This window comes from Coffea arabica, chromosome 2e (assembly GCF_036785885.1).
Source record: "Coffea arabica cultivar ET-39 chromosome 2e, Coffea Arabica ET-39 HiFi, whole genome shotgun sequence".
Classification (NCBI taxonomy): Eukaryota; Viridiplantae; Streptophyta; class Magnoliopsida; order Gentianales; family Rubiaceae; genus Coffea; species Coffea arabica.
In genome coordinates this window covers 72273692-72300678 of record NC_092313.1, presented here as the reverse complement: position 1 = coordinate 72300678, position 26987 = coordinate 72273692, and the positions used below count along the sequence as shown (strand labels likewise).

The 26987-nt window shown below is 35.2% G+C and overlaps 2 protein-coding genes across 8 annotated transcripts; both read right to left on the bottom strand.

Moving 5' to 3' along the window:
• Positions 1-668: 668 nt before the first annotated feature.
• On the bottom strand, positions 669-22230 carry LOC113732983 (protein SUPPRESSOR OF QUENCHING 1, chloroplastic). Of its 7 annotated transcripts, XM_027259069.2 has the most exons (28): positions 21621-22229; positions 19930-20030; positions 19751-19807; positions 19571-19665; positions 17783-17882; positions 17131-17189; positions 16822-16946; positions 16350-16479; positions 15682-15769; positions 15498-15576; positions 15161-15221; positions 14889-14964; positions 14247-14357; positions 11939-12034; positions 11195-11317; positions 10442-10639; positions 8923-9027; positions 8729-8793; positions 7872-7965; positions 7527-7684; positions 5668-5717; positions 5441-5562; positions 5229-5336; positions 4402-4494; positions 3439-3475; positions 2185-2432; positions 1920-2069; positions 669-1339 (listed from the first exon to the last, which is right to left on the bottom strand). In XM_027259069.2, exons 1-28 carry the CDS (start codon positions 21982-21984, stop codon positions 1175-1177), a joined length of 3258 nt encoding a protein of 1085 aa, XP_027114870.2. In that variant the 5' UTR covers positions 21985-22229; the 3' UTR covers positions 669-1174. The 7 variants fall into 7 exon arrangements, 6 of the variants coding, with proteins under 6 accessions (XP_027114870.2, XP_071937076.1, XP_027114871.2 ...); XM_072080975.1 differs by lacking the exon at positions 19930-20030 and having other exon boundaries at positions 21621-21827; XR_003458936.2 differs by lacking the exons at positions 669-1339; positions 1920-2069 and adding an exon at positions 2635-2741 and having other exon boundaries at positions 2217-2432; positions 21621-22230.
• A 1214-nt stretch (positions 22231-23444) lies between these two features.
• On the bottom strand, positions 23445-25943 carry LOC113732982 (pentatricopeptide repeat-containing protein At5g66520-like). Its single transcript, XM_027259068.2, has one exon. It carries the CDS (start codon positions 25941-25943, stop codon positions 23901-23903), a length of 2043 nt encoding a protein of 680 aa, XP_027114869.2. The 3' UTR covers positions 23445-23900.
• Positions 25944-26987: the final 1044 nt, after the last annotated feature.

Genomic DNA, 26987 nt, shown 5'->3' with positions numbered 1-26987 from the left:
AGGATAGCTTCAAAGTAAGGTTATATTATTATAATTGGAAATCAATCGCACTTAATTAAACTCCTTTCTCTGTTAACAAGATTCATCTTCTTCCCACACCCCACCAAAAAGAAGAAGGAGAAGAAGAAGAAGAAGATTCATTCAATGGAACAGGCAGAAAAAAAAAAATTTGTAACATATTATTCCCAATGCAAGAAAAACAAAAGAGCAGAACGTGAAGGAATTTTACCTTGTAGATTCGCAAAATAACAAATTAGTATCTCATAACAAGAAAGATGTTGAAAAGAAGAAGAAAAAAAAAGGGTTCTCTTTGGGGGGAGGGACCCTGAAAAATGCATGTATTAGTCCGCCCATGTTTGTTGGGGTGTGTCAATTCGGCGTTTGCTTCCTAAAACAAAAAAAGCATAATGATTGATCACATGAGAGCGCAGTCTTTACTTTATCCCTTGCTTATCACAAACATAATGATGGGGATTTAGATTAACTAATACTCCAGCAAATAATGAGGCCACAAGGAATGGGAACACAAGACATCCATCCCTATAATTATGACAGCAGAACACAGGCCTACTTATGGTTGAAGCAGGCATGTGAATATGCTTTTCTTCTTCTTCAACACATGACCACTTTTGACAACCAAATTTCAGCATATTTTTGCACTTTGATCGTTGGCAATACAAATCTGAAAACTAAACAGTTATATTCCACCCTCCAGAGAACAAATGTACAAGTACATATTTTATCCTTTCATGTATAGGAGAAGAGAATTCTCCCTCAACTGGTTATATGTAAAAGGGTCCAAAGTTGCAATGATTCTTTGCAGCCACCCTCAAGACCATTTTGTACTACCCCCAGACACCTCCTTATCATTACATGTGAATTTTACATTACAGGATATGCATGTCAAGAGGATTACAAAACACAAAAGGGAGAGAGATGAGATGGTGGGATCCAACCCCTTTTTTTCTCTACAAATTGAGCCTTATGGTTTCAAGGGGGAAAAGAATGTGATGTAGGAACAATTGGTAACGTTAGGCTAATTAAATTTCTAAATGGTACAAGAACATGTATACACCTTAATCTATATGTAATAAAACAGTTCTCTGTCCAGGCTGACGGGAGTTCATAGAGAATCTGCAGTGAACATCTGCGAGTTGTAACGTCCATACTATACTCAACGGGCAACTGGTACATCTAAGCTACTTCTAGTTGTTTTTGGCTTGACAGTATAAGGAAGGGTGATGTCTGCTGGGACAGAGTTTGGATTCAGATCTTGGAATGGTACTTCAAAGGTCAAAGATTGATACAAGCATACTTCATCTTCCTTGCAGTAGTACACCTATAAATCACGCCAAAACATCCAATTTGATTAGTAACTCGACACAAAATCTAGATCGTTCTCTTGATTATATGCCTTGAAAATGAACTCCCACTAAGTTTAGTGTAATTTTGGCATGTAAGCTGTTAGCATTGGTGCAGTACATTAATAAAGCGAGAAACTAGTAAAAGGTGCAGTCATAACAGAACTTTGTACTTAATGAAGGAGAGGAAAAATATCAAGAAGCTATTATGATTGGGCAGGTGAAATTCTGAATCAGGACTTTCACCTAAAATCCGAAGCATCAAGGTTTTCCAATTTGGATCAATTTGTGTTCTAGGCATGAAGAACAAACTGCTGTAGTATTTAAAAAGAGCATGGATAACTAAGGCTAATTGGACTCTCCAATTTACATCTTGTACTGGAGCTTTTGCCAGAGAACAACTCCAGGGCCAAGGCCATGCCACAGGGCCTCAAATACAGCAAATCTAACGATTATGTACAATTAGAAGATAATTACTTCAACTCATTTTTCATAATAATAGACAGGGAGGTGTAAACTAGTGCCTTAGCCTGTACATAGAGCTTTCCAGAAGCATACCTTGCAATTGATTCTCCCGATGGAAGATAAAGGAGAGGCTCTTTTAAAGTGTAGCACCGCAGATCCTTCTGAGCTAAGATTCCCTTCCAGAGGGTCAATAAAAGCACCATTCTCTGGTTCAACATCGATGCTATATTTACTGCGTGCTTCCTGAATAAGGGATAATACTGTTGCTTAAGGAGATAACAAGGATTTTCCACTTCATAAAAAGAAAAATGAGTTTTGGAAAAATGGAGAAACTAAATGACAGGAGATAGGGAGAAACCTTCGAGAAATGGTATCCTTCAGGCACTGATATTTTGAGTATTAGATTACCCTCACTGGATGAACCACCATTTATGACAATGGTCTCTTTATCAGCTCCAGATCGCCTTCTAAGGCGCTTCAAGGATCTTGACTTTGGCGCAGGAGGTTGAACTCCCTTTAACTCTAATGTAAGAAGCTCAGGCTTTTTCGTCTTGAGGTCTAAGTACCTAATTAAATTATTATTGGTATCTGCTATGAATAGTCTTCCTACAAAACATTATGGAGATTTGTCACACACGCTATGCATAAATTTCTCATAGAATCTAAAAGAAATGCAGGAAATAGGTATGAGATGAATTTTTATACATTTATACAGTAGAACTTCATCAAGAATAATCTTTCAAATTCACAATCAATAACAATTATTTAAAATGATCAAGCATCGATAGAGGAAAATGCTTGGACTCACAACAGGAAAGTTGTGACTTCAAATATAGAAGTAAATTTGTACAACCAATAACAAGGGTTATGTTTTTTCTTCCCTCCTACACCCCATTTGTCCATTCCAGCAGGAACCTACAATAACACTCACAAAATAAAAATATGGAGAAGCGTGGACATTTCATAACTACAGTGTCAGATTAGTAATTGGCTACTTCACATTAAACTTCAGTGAAACAATAATCTACATCTTGGATGCAAAAATACACGTGGGCTTTGTTCTCATGGATGGTGGATTAAAATATGAATGTGTATTTAAGTGTTGAAAGTAGTATTGCATGTCAGACTCGTTGCATCATGCATTTTTTCTGAGTGTTTCTCCAGACATATTCTGACTTGGAGATTTCTCGATGCTTGAAGTTCGGTCTCAAAAGCATTTTGTTGAGAGATAACAATAATGACTACTGGATCATTACACTTTGAACAACAGAAAATCATCAGGAATTGTTGACAGCAGCAATTAATGTCCCTTCCACCAAATTTCCCTCCACTTACTCTTGTATATCGTTCTTGGCTGTTGTGGATGAGGAAAAATGATGTATGCAATAACACTGAAATGACATGGCAATCCAATGATTCGATAAAAATTAGCAGTTCATGGTATAATATGTTAGTTACAACTAAGATTTTTTTTTTCCTCGGTTATATAATAAGGTTATAAGCATTTCTTAAGACCATAAGAACCATGCAAATCATGTAAACCAGAAGATAACAAGAATTTATGATAACTATAATATAGAATGCTTCAACATATGATGGAAGAGAAAATTACCATCTTCTGCTTCAACAAGTCCAGAAGGCTCTGAAAGCTGGAAAAAAAAAAGGATATCTTGTATTATAGAATATCATGAAAGGAAAAAAAAAAGGGAAAGCAAGATATACCTCAACCATTTTACTTTTGAGTAACAATGTAAGACCATCTTTGTCATGTGCTTACCAAGTGCTAGAGTCATATTCAAACTATTTCGTTCACATGGGGGGCAAGGTTGGGTTGGGTGGTAAGGTGGGAAGGATTGTAAGCAGGAGGTCCTGGGTTCAAGGCCTCCACTTACAAAACAAACAAACTATTTCGCTCACATCAATAAATTTTCCTTAATTACTAAACTCTATTTTCATTTACTGCTTATGCTATTTCAGTTCAGAAACTTCTTGTTGTGAGGACCAGATATATCATACAGATTTCCAGACTCGATATTTGTATCTAAATCCCAACAACATTATACATAACTATGCAATGATATCATAGCTGACAACACCTATGAGAGAATTTATTTTGAACTTGGAAAAGCTTCAGGTGTCATGCAGCACAGAAGAAAATTTTGGGTCTCAGTGGAAATTGGAAGTGGTATATATTACAGCAGACAATTTAAACAATAAAATATCCACACAATGACCTTTATATCCCATTTTCCACATATAATGCCATAGAAGCAGTTAATTGAAGAACTTTACAATTATTTGGACAATACGCCACTAAAGTTTGATACATCAGAAGAAAAATCACGTCACATGATCTTCTGATTTGGAGCCAAGTACCTTTTAACACCATTTCTCCCAGACATATCAGTAAGTTGTAGATGAAAATTTATTTGCATGATCACATGCTTTGAAAAGGAATCATGTTGCATCCTCGTGTACTCGGAAATAGATAAGCACCAACCAAAGCAGTATCATGAAATTCTAGCAACACAATTAATCATACATCTGTTGAAACATAGAAGCAAGATCTTCCAACCTGAGCTGCCAGTGCCCCTCCATCCCTAAAACCAGCCTCCCCTGTACCTGCTAACGTACTCACTCTTCTGCTTGCTGGATCCAGCTTCTTGATCTGACATATAAAGCACACTTCAGCATATATAGGTACTAAAAATAGAAGTATAAACAAATTCCAGGATAATTGTTACAAATTTTAGATTAAAAGAAGCCCTATGCTGCAACAGTGAAGTTGATTGAGTTGATTAAGCTCACAGTCATTTCGTATTTTAATACATTATTAAATGGTAATTGCACTAGGGATATAAACAAAATTGGTTCTTATATACCAATTCTGCATATGCCATACCCCTGGACAGGATAATTATAATCTCATAATGAATTTTTATGGGTTTCATTTTCATTAATGGAATATAGATTAGTCCAAATATTGTCAAATGAAAATCGGAAAATCTAAATCTCTATTGTTTTCAGAGTAATGTTAGTGTTGTAGATGAACAAAAAGATAAGATGGATCAAGAGCAAATTTAGCTAGATAAAAGGAATACTTAGTTCTGGAAAGTATCAGCTTATGTGCTTAACCTACATGGTGCATATCTTTTTTCTTTGACATGATCATGGATCAACTGACATGGCAAATTTGAATTGCATATTTGAACAATGACAGGGTTCATATGATTCAAAGAATCTCCAGTTTCCAGAATAGTGTGTAGAAAACATACTGGAATTCAATTCCAAAAGGACTCTTGAAGGTATAAATTATATCAAAAAGTACTGCTCAGTATTCAGTATCATATTGCTGCTCATAACTTATTTCTGGTATGACTTTAAAGCAAGATCAGAACAGACCTTGTGATTATATGAGTCTGCCAGATAAATCTGACCATCTTTTCCACAGTAGACACCTAACGGATGTTGAAGAAGTACTTCAGAGCCTACTCCATCATGGTCCCCAAACTGCAGCATACCAGAAAGTTATGCTATCAAGGACCTTTGTGCTTCAGGATGTGAACAGAGAAATGGGTTAAGAATTCACCAGAAAAAGTTAAAAGAGAAAGTACCCTGAACAAATTCTCTGAAAAAACTGGATCACCACCAGCCAGTAATTTTGATCCTCCTGTTTTTAGGTCAAGTGCTCGAATTGAGCTACTTTCACTATCAGCAATATATGCTTCCTTCAAATCTAATAATCCAATTAAAAGATGTAAGACTGGCAAAAAGTAACAAAACATATTTATTTGAAGAAATTGAGGACAATTTAAATGTTGAAGTTGCTCCAACATATTACCAGGAGATAATGAAATTCCAGAAGGTTGTGCAAATGATGTATTTATCGAGCTGCATGAATAAACAAACAAAGGAAGAGTAAAACTCAAGAGCTAATGAAATTCCAGAAGGTTGCGCAAATGATGTATTCATTAAGCTGTACGAATAAATGAATAAATGAACAAAGGAAGAGTAAAACTCAGAGGATGAAAACAATTTAGAGAAAAGGAAATCGGGACAGAGTCTTGCATCAATATGCACTCATAGATTGGTGGATAAATGAATCATTATCTGACATATGACTCACATTATCATCTTCTGCAGCAGAAAGCTAAAGAATGAAGGCAATAGCTTTCTTTTAGCGATAAGATTACATTGAGCTTCACATGTAGATAGAGTCCATGACACATGCTCTTTCTTCAAAAGCCACTAGACCTGTAAACCTCTTCAACATCTTTTAATGTGATTTATTGCAACATCCAGATCATGACTAAGTTGTCTCATGTTGTAAACGTATATTTGTAATAAATGTGGCTCGACACTTTTCTGTTCCTTTAGACGATTTATCATTACCTCACTAAAAGAAATGGTTGTTAAAGATATTATTCTATTTATCTCTGCAGTCTAACAACATGAATACTTAGTCATTTGACCCTTTGCCTTTCCACAATTTCAATACAGGGCATTTATTCACAGCCAAAGCTCACCTAATCAGATTCCATGGTATCTAACAGATATAAATCATTCTCCACTTTACTGAGTTCACTCAAGAGTTCATTGGCTTTCAGATGTAGCAATTGGGGTATCTAAGGTGACCTGGGAATTGATATGGGATCATGAATATGCACCAGGACCACAATATTCTATAGTAAGTTTTGCCAATAATTACACAGAGCAACACCAACACTCCGTGAAACGTAAAATGGCAATTAAGCACTGTATACAAGTACAAGGTTATCCAGCTCATATATGTTTCACATGTTACATGCTATGTGGGTTTAGATATCTTATATATTTCAGATATATGGAACTGATATCTGATATTCTTTCTTTTTGGTATTTACATTGGAGTGCATACAAACATAAATCACGTGTTATTTAACATGATTAGCTTCATGATTGAGGTAATTATTCAACAAAATTTACTAGGACGGAGATCATCATCATCCATTATTATGAGTTTTGCGCCATTAAAAACTTAGAATTGATATAGTTGTCCCTTGCCAGGAGATCTGATGCATCATGTCTAAATCATTCACTAGATAGCTGAAAACAGTAAAAATGTAGCATATGTTTGTCCATAATGGAGCTGCCACAAGCTGCTCTTTGCTTATCTCCTTCTCATTCCTGTCACTCTCAAGAATGATTGTATTGGGAGATTGAGTGATTGTGCTTCTAATCTGAAAACAGAGGTATGATCTAGGATGCTGAAATTGTGTAGTAGCATGAGTTGACTGGAGCATAAAGCAACAAGATGCCATACAGTAACCACTCAGGACTGGGAATATAACCAAATGAAAAAGAAAAAGAATGGCACAGCAAGTATCAAGCCAAAATATTTCAAAGTAAAATATTGGCAAGTTCCTTTCAGTTAGCTTAGACATGCAAGCCAGAAGAAAAGTAATAATTTTGGACATACAGATAAAGACAACTGGCAGGCTATTTGTTGACACAGCATCCACATCTTGCTAGAATCAATTGCACAGAGGTTAAGACCAACAAGGGAAACAAGAAGTGTAATATGCCTGTTCTGTTAATATTCGAGAAAAATAAACTCCGCATGAGAAAAAGCAATCTTTAAATAATTCAGAGAGAAATTGAGGTTAGCTTAAAGCATCATCTCATTTTTATGATGTAAATAAGCATAATTACATGTATTACCTAGAACCATTCAAATTTCTCTCATATCCATTACCACTAAATGCTCTTGTAACACCATTGGTGGTGTTGTGTTCCCAGATTTGATGCTGACCGGCCATCGCAATGTAAACAATCTCATGCAGGGGCTCAAAGCAGACATCCCAGGGAGAATTAAGAAGCTGCAAAACATTGAAAAGGAGTGTATATTTTTAGAAGGATAGCTGCCTACATCGTGCATAATATTTTTGTCATAATTATGTGAGTTTACCAAGATAAATGCATGCTCATGTCAATATTCTATGTCCAGGGCCAGAACCTATGAACTCTATATATGCATGTAATAAAGAACTGTTCTTCGCATCTTGCCTGAGCATCTCCTGTTTTTCCCCCGTCATAGTCCGACCCTTTGGTTCCATTTCCGGCAAGAGTTCGAACAGTGTCGTTGACAAAATCAATCACTCTGAAGAAATAGGCTTTAACATATTAAAATTATCCAAACAATGTGATGTATTCTATCAATTAAGCAACCCAGTAACCGCAAGCCCAAAGTGAACTGTCTACTGTAAAATATCCCTTAGCAGACAATTCATGATGATGATCATGTAGAAGGTATAAAAAGGGAAACTTTTAATAGGACTACTATTCAATCTTCTCCACATTATTACTAGTGGACCACAAAATTAGCAGAAAATAATATAATATCCAACATTCCCCACGTGATTTTCCAAAGTAGATCGAAAATTTTGTTATCTCCCAAAGAACAAAAAGTATCCTGCAGCAAATTGTTTCATAATTATTGTTTTCCATTCCAATATAAGAACTTGGTGAATATGGCTATTGTAACACCTTTATCATTATTACAACTTCAGCCTGGCTCTCAGTTTTCTTCCAGAAAATAAGGGTTCTTTGGTAAGAAAGCAAACGATATTTGTTTTGGTAAAGAATAAAAAATAATATGTAAGGGGAATGCAACATCCACTCCATGTCCAATGGAATAAGCTGCTGTTTAGTTGACATTTTAAGTCACAGAATCAGGACATGAACCCTGTGATTCTAACCACATCTGGTATTCATGAAATTGGATAATACAAGCTGAAAAGTTTTTTAACGGTAAAGCCATTTAATAGCTTTTCTCCATCAGGATGAGGTACATAGGAAAGATATAACATATGGACAACAAATACAACCATTAGTAAATAAAAAGCTCGCAACAGAGCAGCTACCTTAATGCATGATTTTCAGTATCTGCTACATACAGAAGGTTCTTCTTTGCATTGTAAGCCAGTCCCTAGGACAACAAAACCTTGAAGCTATCAGAAGCAACTTAAAGAAAAACCCATATTTTAAGAGAATAATACTAAAAAAAGTTTGAAATTGCAATTTTTCAACCGAGATAAAATCAGGAAGAGATACTTGCCTGTGGGCGATTGAAGGTGGCATTATCAAAGTTGCCATCACGTAAACCCTCTTCTCCTGAGCTCCCAACTTGAACTATGAAGTTCCCATCAAGGTCAGTGACTACCTGTACTCCCCAAGTGACAAGACAGCAAAACTAGGCTAATTAGCCTCATTAAAAAAAAAAAAAAAAGGTGCAGCAGCATACAGATTATGGTGAAGTCAGAGATGACTCAAAGATAACCAACATGCTACCTAGGAAAAGAATTTGTGATGGAAAGCCATAAGCATTCTGACGAAAAGATGGTAGGCACTTTGCAACGTGGAAGGATAAAAATTTGTGCTATAAGTCAATGAAGCTTTTTTATTTCCCGTACCTTTAGGTTCATTTAGACATGCAGAACAAATATTTGTTTATAAAGCCCTTAACAACAGGTTCAACAAAATAGTAATTCTGGCACAAAGAAAGCTTGTATTTTCCAATGAGTATACCAGCTGAACCAGAAAGTGATACTTGATAGCAGAAGCCTCAGGAAGCAAAAATTTTTCTTAACTTTCACTAAATCTGAGACAGCATTTAGCAGTTTCTGTGTCATATTTTACAATCTAACATAGGTTGATCAATTCACAGAACTCTATAATCTTCATGATTTTAGTAAGAATTATAAACAATATACGGTCATCTATGACTGATAGAATAAGGGTGTGAGTAAAGCGCTGTGCAAGAAATCAAACTCCAGGATGATTAATTATATGGAAAACTAGAAAGGGAAAGCTGGGAGAAGCAAATAATCAAGAGGATGTACAATTCAGCTAATTGCTATAAAGGGCAATTGTACTGATTTTTGTACAAATGTACAGCTTTTTGCATACATTGATCAATACATGTACAGAATTTTGTACAAATGACCTTTATAATAAATAATTTGAAACTATGCCCTCTTCATCATTTCATCATGCTAGCTCCCTGTAACTTAATCTTCCCTAATTATAACCCTATAGAATAATTTTAAAACAAGTACATCTTGGAACATGAAATAGGATCTACCCTCCAGTTCTAGGTGTTAAAAGGGTTATGTAAGAATGCTAATCACTTAGCTAAAGAAGCATGATGTCAATTTATCAAAGTTGCCAACAAAATATTTAAAGCATGATAATTTTCGTTATCCACAGGTGGCATTCAATGAACTCATACCTCAAACAGGATTTGAAAATAAAATAGAAGTTCCGAAAGATTGAAGCAAGAACTAGCTTCTGCTACACTAATATTCTATGCCAACTATGCCAAACAAACAAGATCAGAGTCCAAGTTTGAGATGTTTCATACAAGTTAATTCTTAAATGCCATATCCTATACATGGAAAATGCCATGTCTCATAAAGTTAATTCTTTTTCAACAATGGCATTCAAAATGGGATATCTTAAATGAGTCGTACTACATGAATTTTCTTCTATTATTAATTTTTTGGTGACAACAAAGGGGGGTGTCTTTAGCGCTGCATGTATGCACAACGAATAGGTGAAAGAGAATAAGAACCCACTATTCGGTTGTGATTGCTATCTGAAATGAATAGCCGGTTGTTGAGAACATCAACTTCCAGCTTGCCCGGAAACTTCAATGGTGATGTAGATAAACGAGGATCATTATCTTTCTCCAGCCTCAAAGGAATAGGTGAGCCATCCAACATCTTCTTTTGACCATAAAATAGCAGAGCTGCCTCAATCAGATTGTCAAGATCCTTGGGAAGAAAGAAAAGTCAAACCTTTTAGTTCCTTTTTAACACTTTCATCACATTGGCAGAACATCTACTGATCGCACAAGTTAACATTCACAATCAACCACAAAACAATTTCTAGAACAAGCACTGGAGAGGATCCAACTAAAAGGGAGCATATCTGCTAGAATACAATTCTAAAGAACTAAACTAGATTTCAGTAACCAGTTATTGGAGATATCCATTAATATCTGCCTGGTTTTAGCATTAGTTTAGATATATTAATTTCATCAAACTCGAAAGCAAAAATCTGCAAAAGAAAGACAGGAAAGAAAACAAGAATGGAAGAACATCAGAAGAAAAAGAGTAAATTTAAACAAACAACTATCCTGAATTAGTGCAAATAACAAAGAAAGACTACGCTATAGTAAATATCAATACCATCAATAAACAACGCTCGAGCTGATTTGGGGTCAATGTAATTCATAACTTAGGCATTTATACTGTAGTACCATGTGTGATTGAAAACAAAATTGAAACAGGGAAATTGGTTGTAAAGATTGAGAAAGACTATAGTACCCTTCGGCGACCTTCACCAGCTAACTGCGCAAGAAGCTTTCCATTTGGACCAATGAGTGCAAAGGTAGGCCATGAATTAACACCTAATTCTCTCCATAAACTCATATCTCCATCATTGACCACCTATTATCAAAAATGGGTCATTGACTTGAATTTTCAAATATGAAAGTTATGCTATTTATGCCGTCAACAAGAACACAGCAGATGGGCATGGAAAATTCAACTGACAAAATTTAAATGATCAAGGAGTACATTCATCAAATACGAAGGGAAGATCCCATTATATGCTTTCAATGTTTTGGTAATCAGAAAACTAGATGCCCACTTAAATAGCATGAAGTTTCAAAAAAGAAAAGAGAAAAGACATCTAAAGGAGCTCTTTCAATTCCTAGAAGACTTGCAGTCGATGATACAAATGTCTTGCCTACAGTTGGTTGACCACTTAAATACCCTAAAAAAGAGATACTGATAGCTTTTCAGTCAGACTAAAATTTATGGCAATCACTCCTCTATGTCCAGACAAAAGGTTTCTACTGCATATAACCAGCATTTCTTTGGAAAATCACTGTAGCTTCAATTCAGGAAAACCTTAACTGTTGTTCAATACTGTTGATGGACCATATTCCCATTACCCAGAGGGAAATGGACGAACAAGAACTATACTTTGATAGGGTAAAGTAATACAGAAACCAAATTTTTAGATATCAAAATCCGATCATGCTGAAGTACAATAAAAGCACTTACTGGATGAGTTATATTGTACCGCAGAACTGCATTTCGAATTGCCTCTAAATCTTTCTCATTATCGAACTTTGCTGAATGAACCCCCACAACAACAAACTGCATGAAGACAGTCATAAATGTACCAGCTGTGGTTCATAATATATAGGTTTTAAAGCAGTGCATTGAACAAGGTTTAGATGAACTATGCAAGCCCTGCAAATTCATTTGGGTGTTAACAAAAATTCTGTCAGTCAGAGTATCACGTTCCCTTGCTAATCTAAATGCAATCTCCTTTTATTTTCAAAACCATAGAGACAGCTCCTGGTGTCGACCAACTTCCAAGGGTTATTTACACCAATATTGCTGTTTTAATTACAAATTAAAGAAATGTATAGATATTTTTAACCGGCTTCCTTAAATATAAAAGTCTACTTCTCAAAAATCAACTTGGAAGTCGACTTTGAAGAAATCAATTTCAAAGTTGATCTCTTAGAAATTGACTTCTCCATTTTCCCCCCTCCCAACTTACGTTTCTTCTCTTTCTTCCTTTGAAATCCTCACAAAACTCTCACAACACAACCAAACATACATATAAGATCAAACATAATCAGTATCCATGTGGCACAGCTCAAAACCACTGTAACCGATCCCAGTCAATGAGTAATTATACCAACTATATATTAGGAACATTCCAACACAAAAAGTTCAGAAAGCTTAGGACCTTTCATTGGACATCGAGGTTGCAAGAAATACAAGGTTAGGATAGTAAGCTGAAGTCAACATTGCCATACACCGGCTAATCCAAACCCATGAATTATGATTAGAGAAGGTTTATAGATAGAAAATGTTTTGGGTTTGAATCCCAAAAGTGTATTGTGGTTCAATTTCCATTGCATATATTGTTTGAAAGGTTAAACCACTTATGGAGATGCATCCTTGAATCCTCATGCTTTGGGAAGATTATGCACGATGATATGTTCTGATTATGTCTGGTGTGCATGAGAATATTGGCATGAATTGCAAAAGAAGAACAAGAAAGTAACATGAAATAAGGAAATGGAGTAGTCGATTTTTTTAAAAGTCGACTTTCAACTTCTATACCTATGGGCCCCTAATAAAAGCATCAACATTCCTTTTATTTTGAACAAATATATACTTTGTAGATAACCCAAACTTTGCATAGTATTGTGAAGAAAAAGAGCCATGGCCTCAAGATGTGATTTACTTCAGGAGCCACATTATGGCATCTGCTTAGATGAAAATCATGTAAATTTATATTATACAGGTCTAAACACACAACAACAACAACAAATACTGAAAAAGTGCAAGTGTACTTGAATCTTCCTAAGAAAGCACATATTATCATAATATTTCTTTCAGCTCAAGCTGAAATAACTCAAACTACTTAATAAAGTATCAACCAGATTTCCCTCAGTGGGTTTCAAGCTTTGCACTGTACTTTAATTTTTAAATGTAGGTATTCCTTACAATTCTTGTCTGCAGAGATCTATTTAGCTTTTTGGTAGTTTGCATGTATATTACCGAGTCCAAATAAGCCAAGAAAAGTATGAACTCTAATCCTGCATTTGGATAAAAGGAAACAACTTCAAACTATGTAGGAGTAGATATGGTTGTTCTCAAATAAATGTTCCTCTGTGATGGAACAAATGATTCAACAAGTTTAGTGGAGATGATTGATCAACTTTACCTTGGTCTATCACCAAAGAGGCGTGTTGTTTTTCACATTTATTATCATCCAACTCCTCTCGTCTATGCTTTTCAAGTAACTTTGTTATCCTCCAGTACCTACTTATAAGTTAAAACTGGACACTATTTACAAAATCATGTTGATTCCTATATTTCATTCTTCATTGATGACCCTATGTTCCTAGACTACACATTCATAAGGAGAAATGTTTTGAAAGAAAAAACAATATACCATTTTTACTAGGTCTGTAGTAATAAAAGTGTGTCATCTAGGCACTGTGTGGATGAGTCTTGAACATTTAGCACTATGGTAAGATGTTTGTAATAATAGTTTGTGAACTAGGAAAACACAAAAATAATCTTCAATAGTCAGCACCAGCCAGACAATTCTACATCAAGATTCTGCTCATCACACATTGATGTAATGCTTCACTTGAATAAACAGGCAATGGCCATTATTTTTTATCCAGGTCAAAGTCAAAGCAAAGGTTTGGAATAATATCGAAACTGTAGAAGAAAAGAAGATGCACTATATATACAGAATTAAAATGAAGTCGTGGTTCATAAGGAAAGAGCAGAAGCAAATAGAGGAGAATCACAAATTGAAAGGGTAATATCTTACAGGCATATCTTTGTATTTCTTCTCCAAATAGTCCAGATCTGGTAGCACGTGCATACAATTTATACAACAATATGTCCAGAAATCCAAGAGAACCACCTTTCCTCTTAGATCCTATAAAGAAATGGCCCCCAAAGGTAGCATAAGCGTAAAAATCACCAGTCATGCCATAGGCAACTGCATAAAACACACATTTCCTCGCACAATATAATTAAGAAATGGTTACCCGTAAAACAGATTCCTTGGTAGTCTATGGCTAAATGTTTAGCAATACCACATGTTCAGAAGAGGATAAAAGAAAAGAGATCTTCTTTCACCACTACTAAAATAGAACATTTTCCTTCACACAGATGAAAACTGTTTCCAAGCACAGCATACATTATATGAAAATGTCCTCAACAATACAATGAAACCTAAATTTCAAAGAAGGAAGTTTCCTCAATCCATCAGATTGTATTACAACCAGAACACAAAATGAAGAGATCATTCATAAGCACATATTGACATGCAAAAGTATCTAGCTAGATGACAAAGAAAAATAAATAGAAGAAAAGAAGAAATTGTCAGCAGCAAGAATCAACAAATACCACAAAGCATAGATGCAAAAAAGAAAAAAATGCTCAAGCTAAATAGTAATATGTATACCCTGCCTAGCTGAAGAGGAGCTGAGTTCAACCAGTCGAGCTTAGGTGGAAATTCAGGCGCCTCTGGTGCTCTTCCACTTAGACATGAAAGATAACAGGAAGCCATTTAGGAAAGATGTTAAGAAAAATAATGAATTCAAAACATCAAGCAGATCAAAGATACACAACGTGCAGTTCTTTTTACACCAAATTCGTACGTTGCTCAGAAATTAGAGTGAAAATGTTAAAATGCAAAGATATGATAATCTTGAAGAGCAAGGAATATTTGTCTACCTGTTCTCAAGATCTGCTATATAGTCCACAAATTGTTGGATTCTTACTGAACCAGATTCATCTGTGACCAAATAAAATATTAATAACTCATTGTAGTATTGTGTTCAATTGTTCATACAGCCCACCCCAAAATCAGAAGATAAAATGCTATAAAGTGGCTAAAAGCAAAATGTCTGATCAGCCAAATACAAATGACATGCATATTTTTTGTCAAGAACTCCTGACTAGAATTAAAAAAGGCAACATAAGAAATTTTAAAAGAGAAAAAATGGAAGAATAGATTTAAAGAATTGGCAGCAAGAATACATTAAAGATTATGTTATCACAGTTGCAAGACCTTTGCTGACTTGCCATTGAGGGCTGCTAACTCCGAACAATAGATTCAAGATAGCTTTAGGAGATGCGTACTGCACTGCCTGCAGAATTCAGCAGCTTCCAAGACACAATGACATCTAAGTTACAAGAAGCAAAAATAGTTAAGTTTGAATTCTAACTTAACTTTTTATCAAACAAAGTATTACCTTCCAGTTGTTGATGGTGAAAAGAAGACAACCAACAGCAACAGCCAGACTGCCATATCTCAGAAGATCTCGCCTAGAACCCCGAAACCTGTTGATAAATTGCTTCAGTAACTTCATAAAAGAGTTTGACAAATGTCCAGCATATGTTTTGCTTGTTTGCGGTTAAATTTATTATACAGCTGAAAAGTACCCAATAGATTTTCAAAGAAATGAAAAGTCCAAGCAAGATTAGAAGAATGAAATTTACTTAGTTATCAAGTGGGCGAGCCAAACCATCATGAATACTTTGTCCCATCTGTAGGCCTATCATAAGATAAGGAAAAAGGAAAAATTCATTTTCCTCGTCATGTGGTACATCACTATGAGCTTTCATTGGTGCTTTGAAAGTTCATCAGGGGACTATGAGGGAAATTTATGACTAGGATCTATAGGCTTTAGAGACTAGTTCTGTCTGTCGTCAATAAGTTCAGGTTTCTCATTGGCTTCATCGTTCAAAAAATCAAATCTACTTCCAGTTCTAGATTTCTTCTTCATCAATATTCATTTTAGAATGACATTCCAACAATAGAAAATTCAAATTTTCTTAAATAGCAAAATTAATCAATCCCTGGTAAACATTATAGAACTTGGATATTAAATGGAAAGATGCTATGATGTATCACTCTTACCCTTCAACTGAGGAAACAGCATCCTTACTTGAATATTTATCCAGTATTGACCTAATCTCTGCTCCACTGGACACAGGTGAGGTTTCAATAGAATGGTCAATGAATTGAATAGACGCCTGCACCTTCATATCTGCAACGGTTTGTCATCATGAGATCTCGTCTTACAACTAGCTACTGCATATCAACCACCACCGGATGAAAGATTTCCATAAATGAATATAACAAAATCTTTTTTTTTATGCTTTCTTAAGGAATTCATAGTAAAAAAATTAACACGTAAGAATTCATACTGCTCACAGGAAATTCAGTTTCCATAAATCGAATAAGAACATTATAGCATTCATTTACATGTAATACTCATTACAAGTGTCTCAGTTGAAGTTCTTCCCACAACTCAGACGAAGCTAGTGCCACCAATTTGCATTAAGAAATGCTACAAAAAGTACCATATTATGTTCTAGAAACTACATACTATGACAACCAGAGCCACCACTGAGTACATCATCAAGTGAAATGCTGCCTATATCCTTTCTGATAAGAGATGGACCAGCTCCTTTCAGTGAATCTTCTGATAATGTTGTTGTCACGGCTATACACCTGCAAGCATATTAACTACAATTAATTGAAATAAGTCCAGTAAGGAGACTATTTAGGGAGAACCAAGACAGCACATACACACCAAAGTGACAGGTTCATGAGAAAAAAGCATCCACAATATTCACATATAAACAAGAAGAATTTAGTAGAGATTCCAATACAAGGAAAAACATCTATAAACTACCTCATTTGTGCTGCTTTTGCAGCTTGCACACCAGCTAGGGCATCTTCAATGACAATGCACTGCATAAAGATATAGGTTATCAAGATAGTTCTGAATTCAAACAATGCAGCTTGAGAAAAAGACAGCTTGAATTGTCTAGACTTCAGAAAGCCAGTTACTCAATGGTGCAGCTGATGGCTGCATAAGAGTGCAATGAAACCATACAAGTAAAATGAGAAGTTGTCTTTGGTTAAAGAACTAGTCAAACGTCCATGGAATCTACCATGCTAATGTAATCCACACTCCATGTAGGTCGAAGGAAAACAATGTAAAAATATAGATTGCATGAAAAAGTCTCATGCACTATAAGGTCTAAGAAGAGTTAGCTCTTCAAAGCTTTAATTTTCATCACATTCATAGATCCCATGGCCTCCAGAGTTGTATAGAGCAAAACTTACTTTTTCCACAGTCACACTTTTAGACACTTCCTCGTGTATGTCTACATGAATTCTAGAAATATAATATTATGCACATCTGAAGCATGTCATATTGGCCTTCAAAGGCATGTAAAACTTTGAAAGGAAAAGAAATACTGAAAGATAAAAGAAAAAAAGGAAAAAAAGAAAAGACAACCTACTATACCCAAAAAAACCTTGATAATCTGCAACCATACCTCACTGGTTGGTACACTCAAAATATTTGATGCAGCTAAAAATATATCAGGAGCAGGTTTCAAATTCTCAAATGCATCAGCAGACACTATAGCATCAAACCTGTTAAAAGTAGGAATCCTTTTAAGATCAAGACAAACCTACATAAAGTATGACCAGATCAAGCAAGTTAAAAGTGTACATGTGGTAAATTTGTGGTCTCAAACTGAGCATTAAGGACCAGATCAAGAGAAATCTGCTCAGAGCTAGTCAGTTGAAGCATTGTATTTTGAGTTACAGCTCATATATATGGGTACGGATATGATAATCATGAGTAATTTAGCCATCAAATATTCATTAAGTCTCAATTAAGTACTTCAAGGTCCAGTACTCTCATTTAACAAGTGAAACATTAGAAAAAGTTTCAGCTTAAGTCCCTAAAAAAATTGTTAAGAACCCTAATCACAAATTATTATTCTTGCAAATTAGGAGAAGACTCAATACAATTTTTTATTGTAAATAGTTTCAATTTATCCATTCAAAAATTTTTCTCTCACTAGATTCAAGCCAGAAATAAAGAATCTAAGCTTTTCAACCATTCAATGCAACAGTAGACAAATCATAGAACAAGAAAACAGGCACATAATTACTGTTAACCATTTAAAATGGCTAACACAGACAAACTCAGATATCTTATCTCTGAAAGTATACATCTGGGGTCCTTTTAACACATGCTCTATCTCTCTCTGAATCTTGTGAACGAATAACTAACAAATATTTGATTAGTTATGGATAAATACATACTGTGTTTCTGAGTGGAATTTAGCATACTTCCAATCTTTTATTGAAATACAGAAGATCTGTTAGAGTTAAGCAATATGCCAATTATACCTACAACAATTCATAAAATATGCACAACTGCTGCTTGGTTGGATTAGTGGAAAACATCTATTTGCATGATAAACACTTATTTAGCAGAAAATGTTAAACACTAACAATATGCCTGATATGGTTTGAATTTTACTTCTGTGCTACTGCATTTTTCTTTAAGAAGCATTATTAATGTTTTCCACAGGAAATTCTTTTACTACATAAATAGCTGTAATTTTCTAGAGAAAAGTAGATAACTGCAGTCCATAGAGAAAAGTAGATACATATCATCCATAAATTTCTGCAAATACACATAATTGTTAACATTAGGAATTCTAAAGTTTCTCAGGGTGCCCAACCCTTTAAATGGCAAACCACAAATAGTTTCTCTAACATTACTCAATTGAGGCAGTGGACTTCATTGGGTAAAGGTTTTATTTACTCTATAACCTAATGAATTGAAATTTAATACTGTGAATCAATAGTTACTATCCGCCAACATTTAGTTAAAAATTTTAAATTCCAAAATATCAAGAATTTTAACCCAAAATCTCATAGATCCAGAGTTTCTTACTCCGAACATATTAAGAGATGGGTGCCAAAAATCTTTTCTTAAAATTTTCACAGCCAAATTTAGATATCATCTATTTTTTTTTTATGTTTTGCCTTATTTGAACCAAGGATAAAGATGATGTGGTCAAGAGATAAAGAGCAGGCAAAAAGGAACTTTTTCATGATTGTTAAGATTCTAAAAGACTTCAAGAAATATTTATGAGATAGAACTCCTAAGGAATTCAGCTGCATAAGTGCAGCTACGACAGGGAGAATTCTTAACTTTGTCCTATTTTATGAACAGAATGGATGTAGAGCATGAAGTGGCAGTATTGTAATTCACAATTTTTTGGCATGCAAGAATTATTGCATGTAAAACGTCAGCTTACATCGACACTGGTAAACCAGCAGCTGCTAGATTTGCGTCAACCTTGATGCGGTCAGCACTAGATGCCACAGCAACTTTAAGGCCATTGCTTTTACACTATTGTTGTGCAGTATCAAATGAGATAACAGGTCACAATAGCAGAAATAAAAGAATATCAAGTTCTCTATTGCTACCAACTCACCAGTTGAATGAGGTCATAGGCACCAGGGAAACCTATCCCAGAGTTTGGTTTCGCATACTACAAGACAGTAGGTATTGTGGATGTCATGGTCTAATACCAGTTACTAGAAATTGGAAAAAGATTTGCTATGACTACAAAATAAATGAAAGTGATAAATCGAATTAGACAGTTTCATCAACCTTATCTAAATATATCTCAAAAAATCTCTTCTTTGCTGCCTCAGGATTGAATCCATTAACACCCTTAACAGAAGCAACTCCTCCTAAAAAGTTTGCTTCACCTAATACATATATAAGGAAATCAAATAGAGAACAAGTAAGAAATATGTTCTATATCAAAAGATAGTGTCAGTGGGAAGAGGTGGAGTGCAGTGGACATCAAGGATATTCATAGGATAGGTGGTATAACTATGGGTATGATCTCATGATACAGACAAATAAGTTGAGTCAAAGGCCTCATGAAGGACTTTCAAAAGCATTTAGTATCCAGAACTTCCATCTTCTAAACATACAGAGTAATTTGAAATGAAAAAGCTATTTCAGCAATCGAAGAGGAACCAAAAAAAATAACAAATTCTGGCCAAACACATGAACTAGAAACTGAAAACGCCTATACGTAATCAAGTTAGTAGATTAGTATCTAAATTCAAAATATTTATATTGGCAAATTGACATTTTTAGTATGCAGATGAAAGGGACAAAATTTTGTTAATGGACTCAGAAGAGATTTCTTCCTTCACAAGATAAGAGGAAGTGCTTAATTGATACAGCCTGTTTAAGGTTCCTAATAAATTGAGTAGTTACCAGCAGAGTAAAATCATGATGGGTGAGAATCAGCTTCTGGAAAGAAATGTGGCTTCAGGCAATCTACAGCTCAACCTAGTTTAAACAGCTTGACTAGAGTTGGTATGCAGGCTCAGAAGTATACAAGTTCACAGACAAAAATCCTATTTCCTTTCTACCCAATAGACACAGGGACCCAAATTTCCGTGATCAGGATTCAAATAGTAACAGGAATTGTATGAAGTTGTTATGTTTTCCAATCTGAAGTAGCATGGGATGGTTTTTCTACCTTAATAGAAAACAAAAAGGGTACCTTTACGTTATACTTAATAAGAAAGGGAACAAAGGAAATTTATCAAGTCATTGTGAAATAGTGACCATAGGCACACCCAAAAAATTCATTGTGGGGTTCAATTGCAGTTGTAAAGTAGTACTTTACAAGCAACAGCATAAATGAAAACGTTTCTGAAGAATTTAAATGCTAATAAATATGAGTTCAACAAAGGAATGCATGTAATCTCACCTATTCAAAGTATTTTAGGCACTGGAATCCAGTTTTAATAGATAGAGAAGGGGACACAAAATGGGAGTGCTCATTTAAAAGATGGATTTCCAAAATGTGCAATACTCCTAATCTTTATTCTCTTAGGTGCTTCTACTATTTCTTCTATTGCAGTTAAAAAAAATCACATATTATGTTATATATTCATCACATAATGCTGCAAAGTAAACTTGATCCTAAGTCCTAACATTTCCATTCTTAATTGGCCATACAATGATTATAGAGTATAGACGCCATAATTTGCACTCTAAGATGTATGTACAAAAGAATGCGATATTCCCTGCATGAAAGGCCTTTTTACAGATTCAGAGTCGTCTCATAAAATGGTTACTCAGGATATCAAATTTCAGCAATTCAAAACAGCAGAGGGGGGGGGGGGTAAAAAAGGAGTTGGAGGACAATCATTTGCTTCTAAACCCCATTCAAATAAGCAAACAACTAACTATTGAAACATGCAACAAAGGATAGTAAATAGTAAAACCCCTCAAAATTCGACTTAGAAGTATATGAAAGATGAGATTTTTACCTGTTCCCATGAAGGGCACAAAATCCTCAGTGGTGACTTGGACTCCCATTTCAGCAAAAACATCAACAGCAGCCCTTCTTGATAGCTCTTCACTATTGCATAGCACTCCGTCCATATCAAACAACACTGCTGATACCTTTCCCCACTCAACTTGAGTGCTAATTTTATCACCTTTTTCCTCCAGCTTCACACAGGCTTTCAAGGATAAGCCCATCTTTCTTGGCCCTGAAAACAAAAGGGATTTTGGATATTGGCGCCACTGATTGAAATACTTTCTTGATCGTGAGTTCAAGAACAAGAAATCTGCCAAATGGGATTGTGGATAAGAAGTAGAAAAGGGTGGTGAGATTGTTCTCAAGGCCATTGTTCTAGCGAGTGCTAGAGTAGTGTGTGTTTCGGTTTACGCTACTCTCAGTCTTGAATCTTGGCTCTGCTTATGAGTGGCGGGGAATCGGTTTCAGTTGCAATTGGATCTTACAGGGCAGTAGTACCCATGGGGTTGTGAGGATAATTGCATCGTTGTCATGTAGAAGTCCAAGAAATTGTTGGGTAGTTTGGGGAAAATGAAAAAAGTTTGTGTGATTGCAGATTGGTTTACCTTATCAGTGCGTTCGTTGGAGTTATACAAATTTTCTTTTCTCTCTTTTCTTATTTTTGGGTTTTCCATTTATTTCCTGCCTTTTTTAAAAAAAAAAAATTCCTAGGTAAAGAAAATTCAAATATCTATGTTGCATTCTACTAGTGCTGTATTTCCCATCCAAGCAACTGCAATTCATCCTTTCGAAAAATTTTATGTCGCTCTAGAGCAACTACTAGGCATGTCTAATAATTGTTTTCGAACCAATGGAAGAGTCTCGTGAGAGGTAGCCTTAGCAGTTAGCACTTTAGCATATCTCCCTTATCCGATGCAAGTTTTCCGTCAAGGTAAAATTGAAAGAGAAATTGAAACCCTTAAGAAGGAGCCAGAGATATAGTTAGTATTAAAACCGACAAATTTTGCAAGAGCGAAGAATAAATCTAATAAGGATGAGAAAGTGGAAAATGTTACATAATGATGATTACAAATTCACAATAGCATAATTTTGCTTTTGAGTAGTTCAGATGTAGAATTCTAATTCGAAGCATTATGATAGAAACTAAGAATTAAATTCAAGAGACACCATGACAATATTTTTCATATTCTAAGGTGTGGGGGAAAATCTCAGACAAATAAAAGAAAGGGGGGGAATAATATAACTTAATATTATTGAAACACTTGAAAATTATTTAAAAAAGAAAAAGAAAAAGAATAAATGAGCCAAAAATGAATGGAATCACAAGCCTAAATTTTCTATTGGGTACTACTTTGACATGGCATGTTAGACAAACTCAGAGCATAAGAAAGAAGAACTTACCAAATATTTACTCAATCTTTAATATAAAGATATTATAAAAACCAATTAACTTGAATAAAACCTTCGGAAAAAAAAAAAACAAATTGAAGAGCTTTGTCTTTTAAAATAAACTCGGTTCCATTTACTTGTCCAATCTATGAACTGGATTTCAAAAGGAATGATAAAGAAATTATAAGGTGGTGGTGTAATTGATATATGCCAGTGATGACAAGAATTTCAGGTGCTGGTTTCATAGTATAGATGTAGACTCATGTGTTGGTTTCATTATGGTGCCAGCAATGACAAGAAGTTCCGGGCGTTGGTTTCATAGTAAAAATGTAGATTTCTTGAACCTTAGGAACTCATCCCTCATTGGAGCTCATCAAATTCATTACAACCTCTGATTCCACCCGTTGTTGTGCAATATGGCGCAATTGCAACCAGGAGTGTGTGATGAAATTCATATTCTTTGGTCTTTTTTGACCTGTTTCTGTCATAATTTGAGCTTGAGAAGGAAAATGAGCTTGCTTGTCTGAACATAAATTGATAGTTACTACAAGGATTCTTGCTTGATTGCTTGAGATTGTCATATTCTTATTGGACAGGGAGCAAATTTTGCAAACCAAACACGCTATTCACCTCTACTGCTTCTGACATGTGCCTGGTTTCCTTTGATTTTGCAGAGAAAAAGAGGAGGGTATCCAAAAATGGATCCTCACGATCATCTGATGATTTTCTCTGAGCAGTTATCGGCTTCGATCCCTCTTTACAGCTTAGCTCTTCGAGTGATAGAATCTTTTCTGGCACTGTGACATAGGTGTGGCACTTTGATCTAGTACATTTAGGAATATTGTGAACTCACATTCACTAAGAAATCCTATGCTTTGGCATCAACAAACAACCTGAGCTACCAGAAGTCCTTGCAAGAACAATGCCCATCACTGAAATGATGATATCGCACACGATCTCTCAAAATTATTTGCCTGCTGTATATTTTGGAAATAAGCTTGACAACAGAGTGGCAATCCTCACATACTCTAAGATTGTTTGTGACATGAATAGTTGATCCTGGTGCAGTTTTAAGTAGTCCAAAAGCTATTGCAAGTCTTTCAGTGTGGTATCTGAGGGCAGTTTGTTTCTCTTCTTCACCAATATCAAACAAGACCTGTGATGTATTTGGTACATGGCCTGCCAATTGAAGTCTTCTCATGATCTGTCCCAACATCAAGTAGACATCCTTCGATTGTGGATGTGTTTGCTCTCCTATTCTGAATTCATGGACCACCCCATCCAGGTCAATCATGCTTCTTCCAGGAATTGTTCTTACCCCTCTTTCTTTCATTAGCATTCTGATTTTCGTAGCATCATCCCATCTTCCTGCCTTTGCATAGATGTTTGATAGCAATGCATAGCGCCCGCTATTTTCTGGCTCCATCTCAAGCAAGATTCTCCCCACTTTCTCAGCCAACTCGATGTTTTTGTGAATCCTGCAAGCACCTAGAAGTGCTCCCCAAACAGCTGCATTTGGCTTCATGGGCATAGAGTTTATCAGTTCAAGTGCTTCACCAAGAAGCCCAGCCCTGCCCAAAATATCAACAGCACAGCCATAGTGCTCCACAGTGGGTTCAACTCCATACACTTCTTTCATGTCGTTTAAGTACTTCATACCTTCATCTACCAATCCAGCATGAGCACATGCATTGAGAATAGCCACAAAAGTGATGTCATTTGGCTTGAACCTCTCCCTCTGCATCTGGAAGAAGAGGTCAAATGCATCCTCTGCTCTACCATGCATGGCAAGTGCCCCAATCATTGCATTCCAAGAAAAGACCTTTTTCTGTTTCATGTTCTCAAAAATATCCCATGCCAAGTCAATACGTCCGCATTTAGCATACATGTCTAACAAAGAAGTTCCTAATACTGCATCCAATGGGATTGAATTTCTCCTTATGTAAGTATGAATCCATTTCCCTTGGTCAAGAGCCCCCAAATTTGCACATGTAGCGAGAGCGCTCGAGAGAATGAATTTCCTTAGCTTGACATTTTCCCTTTGCATTTCTGTGAAAACTTCCAAAGCCTCCTTGAATTGTCCTCCTCTATTATAGCCATCCAACATGACACTCCAAGAAATCTCATCTTTCTCTGGCATTTCATTGAAATAATCTTTTGCCTTGTCAATCATTCCATTTATCATGAAACCATTAATCATCGCGTTCCAAGAGCCAATGTTCTTATTCACCATTTCCTCAAAGAACCCTCTTGCAGCATCAACATCCCCACATTTCATATAGCCATCAATCATAGCATTGCAACAGACTACATCTGTTTCCCCACCAGCATCAAGCAGTTTTCGAGCATCCTCAACCCGTCCAAAAGATGCATACATCTGAATCCCAGAACATCTAACATGGCCATCTTCAACAAAAGAGTTCTTTACCACATGAGCATGAATTTGCAGACCTTCTTCAACAGCTTGTTCCATGCTGCAAGCCTTAAACAGAGGCGGGTATGTATAATTATTAGTCCTACAACTCAGAACTACCATCCTGTAGTAAAATGATAGTGCCTTGCGGTGCTCTTCATTATCTAGACACCCTTTAATCATTGAGTTCCAAACGAAAACATTTGGATTGGGAACCTGTTGCACAACTTTGATCGAACAGTCTAAGCTACCAAATTGAGGATTTGCATAGCACTTGACCAGAGTTCCAGCAACAAAATGGTCCTGAAGATGGCCAGTTTTTACTACCAAGGCGTGAACCTGCTTCAGGTGTTCATAAGAATTACTGCATCTTGTGTTCAAAAGATCTAAAATAGTTTTCTGGGATAGATTGAAAGTAGGCAAGTGCTTTTGGCCTAAATGGCTTTCTGGTGCAAGGTGATAAGGTAACTCTGCTGTCGTGGCTGTGCCCATTTCTTGTTTGCTATCCTGCATTGGCTGTGGCAGCATCATAAGGATAACGTAACCTAATAGTATTTTGTCAAACTTTTTTAGGGCCCCCAATATGTGATTTGCTTTTGAGTGTTTTGATGATTTGATCCCCTCATTCCAGTACCGTTTGAGCTATAAATTCGTTTAATGACTATAAATTGAATTGCATATGCACTTCTCATAATGTAATGAAATAAGAAGACAAAAAGTTGTTCATTGTTGAAATTCCCTGTTTTGAGTTTGATGATATATTATTAGATAACCCAAATTCAACAATAACAAAGCAAGCATTTCTCAATCCATTTTTGTCTAGTAAAGCACTTTTTTTAAAATCAATAATGTACATCAATTATTAAGAAAACACATGTTGAGCAAAAAGATAAAAAATCATGTATGCACATCAATTATTATTGTCATACATAGGTTTATTTGTAAATGCAATTAAATATTTAAATTAGCTTGGTAAATAAACTTAAAGGGTGATAAGAAAAAGTCACATTCGGCAAAAACTTTTATATTTAACTTCATTTGGTTTCTTTATACTCATATTTAGTATAAAATCTCATATTCAACTAAATTTGATTACTTATATTAATTACAAATTCTTAGTTTTAACTGGATGTGATTTCCTAAATGTCACATTATGTACAAATTCTTACATTTTTAATTGAATTTGATATTTTGAAAGTCACGTTCACAACAAACTTTCATGTTTAACTTAATTTGATTTTTATTTTTTGAAGTTATGTTCAGTAAAAAATTTTAATTTAAATTTTAATTGAACATGATTTTTGAAACTCAAATTCAGTAAAAACTATTAATTTTAATAGAATTTAATACTTTGAAAGTCATTAGCAACACAAACTTTTATTTTAACTTTATTTGATTTTTTAAAACACATATGTAGTACAAAATCTCATATTCAAGTGAATTTAATTAGTTGAAAGCTCTTAATTATAATTGACATTAATTTCCTAAATGTCATATTCAGTACAAATTCTTGATTCAATCTTAGTTTGATAGTTTGACTGTCACTGGTGCGATTTGATTCTTTTTTCTTTA

Coding starts and splice junctions, on each gene's coding strand:
- LOC113732982 (XM_027259068.2), bottom strand. CDS start 25,943: ATGCTGCCACAGCCAATGCAGGATAGCAAACAAGAAATGGGCACAGCC.
- LOC113732983 (XM_027259069.2), bottom strand. CDS start 21,984: ATGGCCTTGAGAACAATCTCACCACCCTTTTCTACTTCTTATCCACAA. Junction 15,222..15,497: donor TCAATGGCAAGTCAGCAAAG/GTCTTGCAACTG, acceptor ATTTGGTCACAG/ATGAATCTGGTTCAGTAAGA. Junction 12,035..14,246: donor AGAAATACAAAGATATGCCT/GTAAGATATTAC, acceptor GTCTTCATGCAG/TTTGTTGTTGTGGGGGTTCA.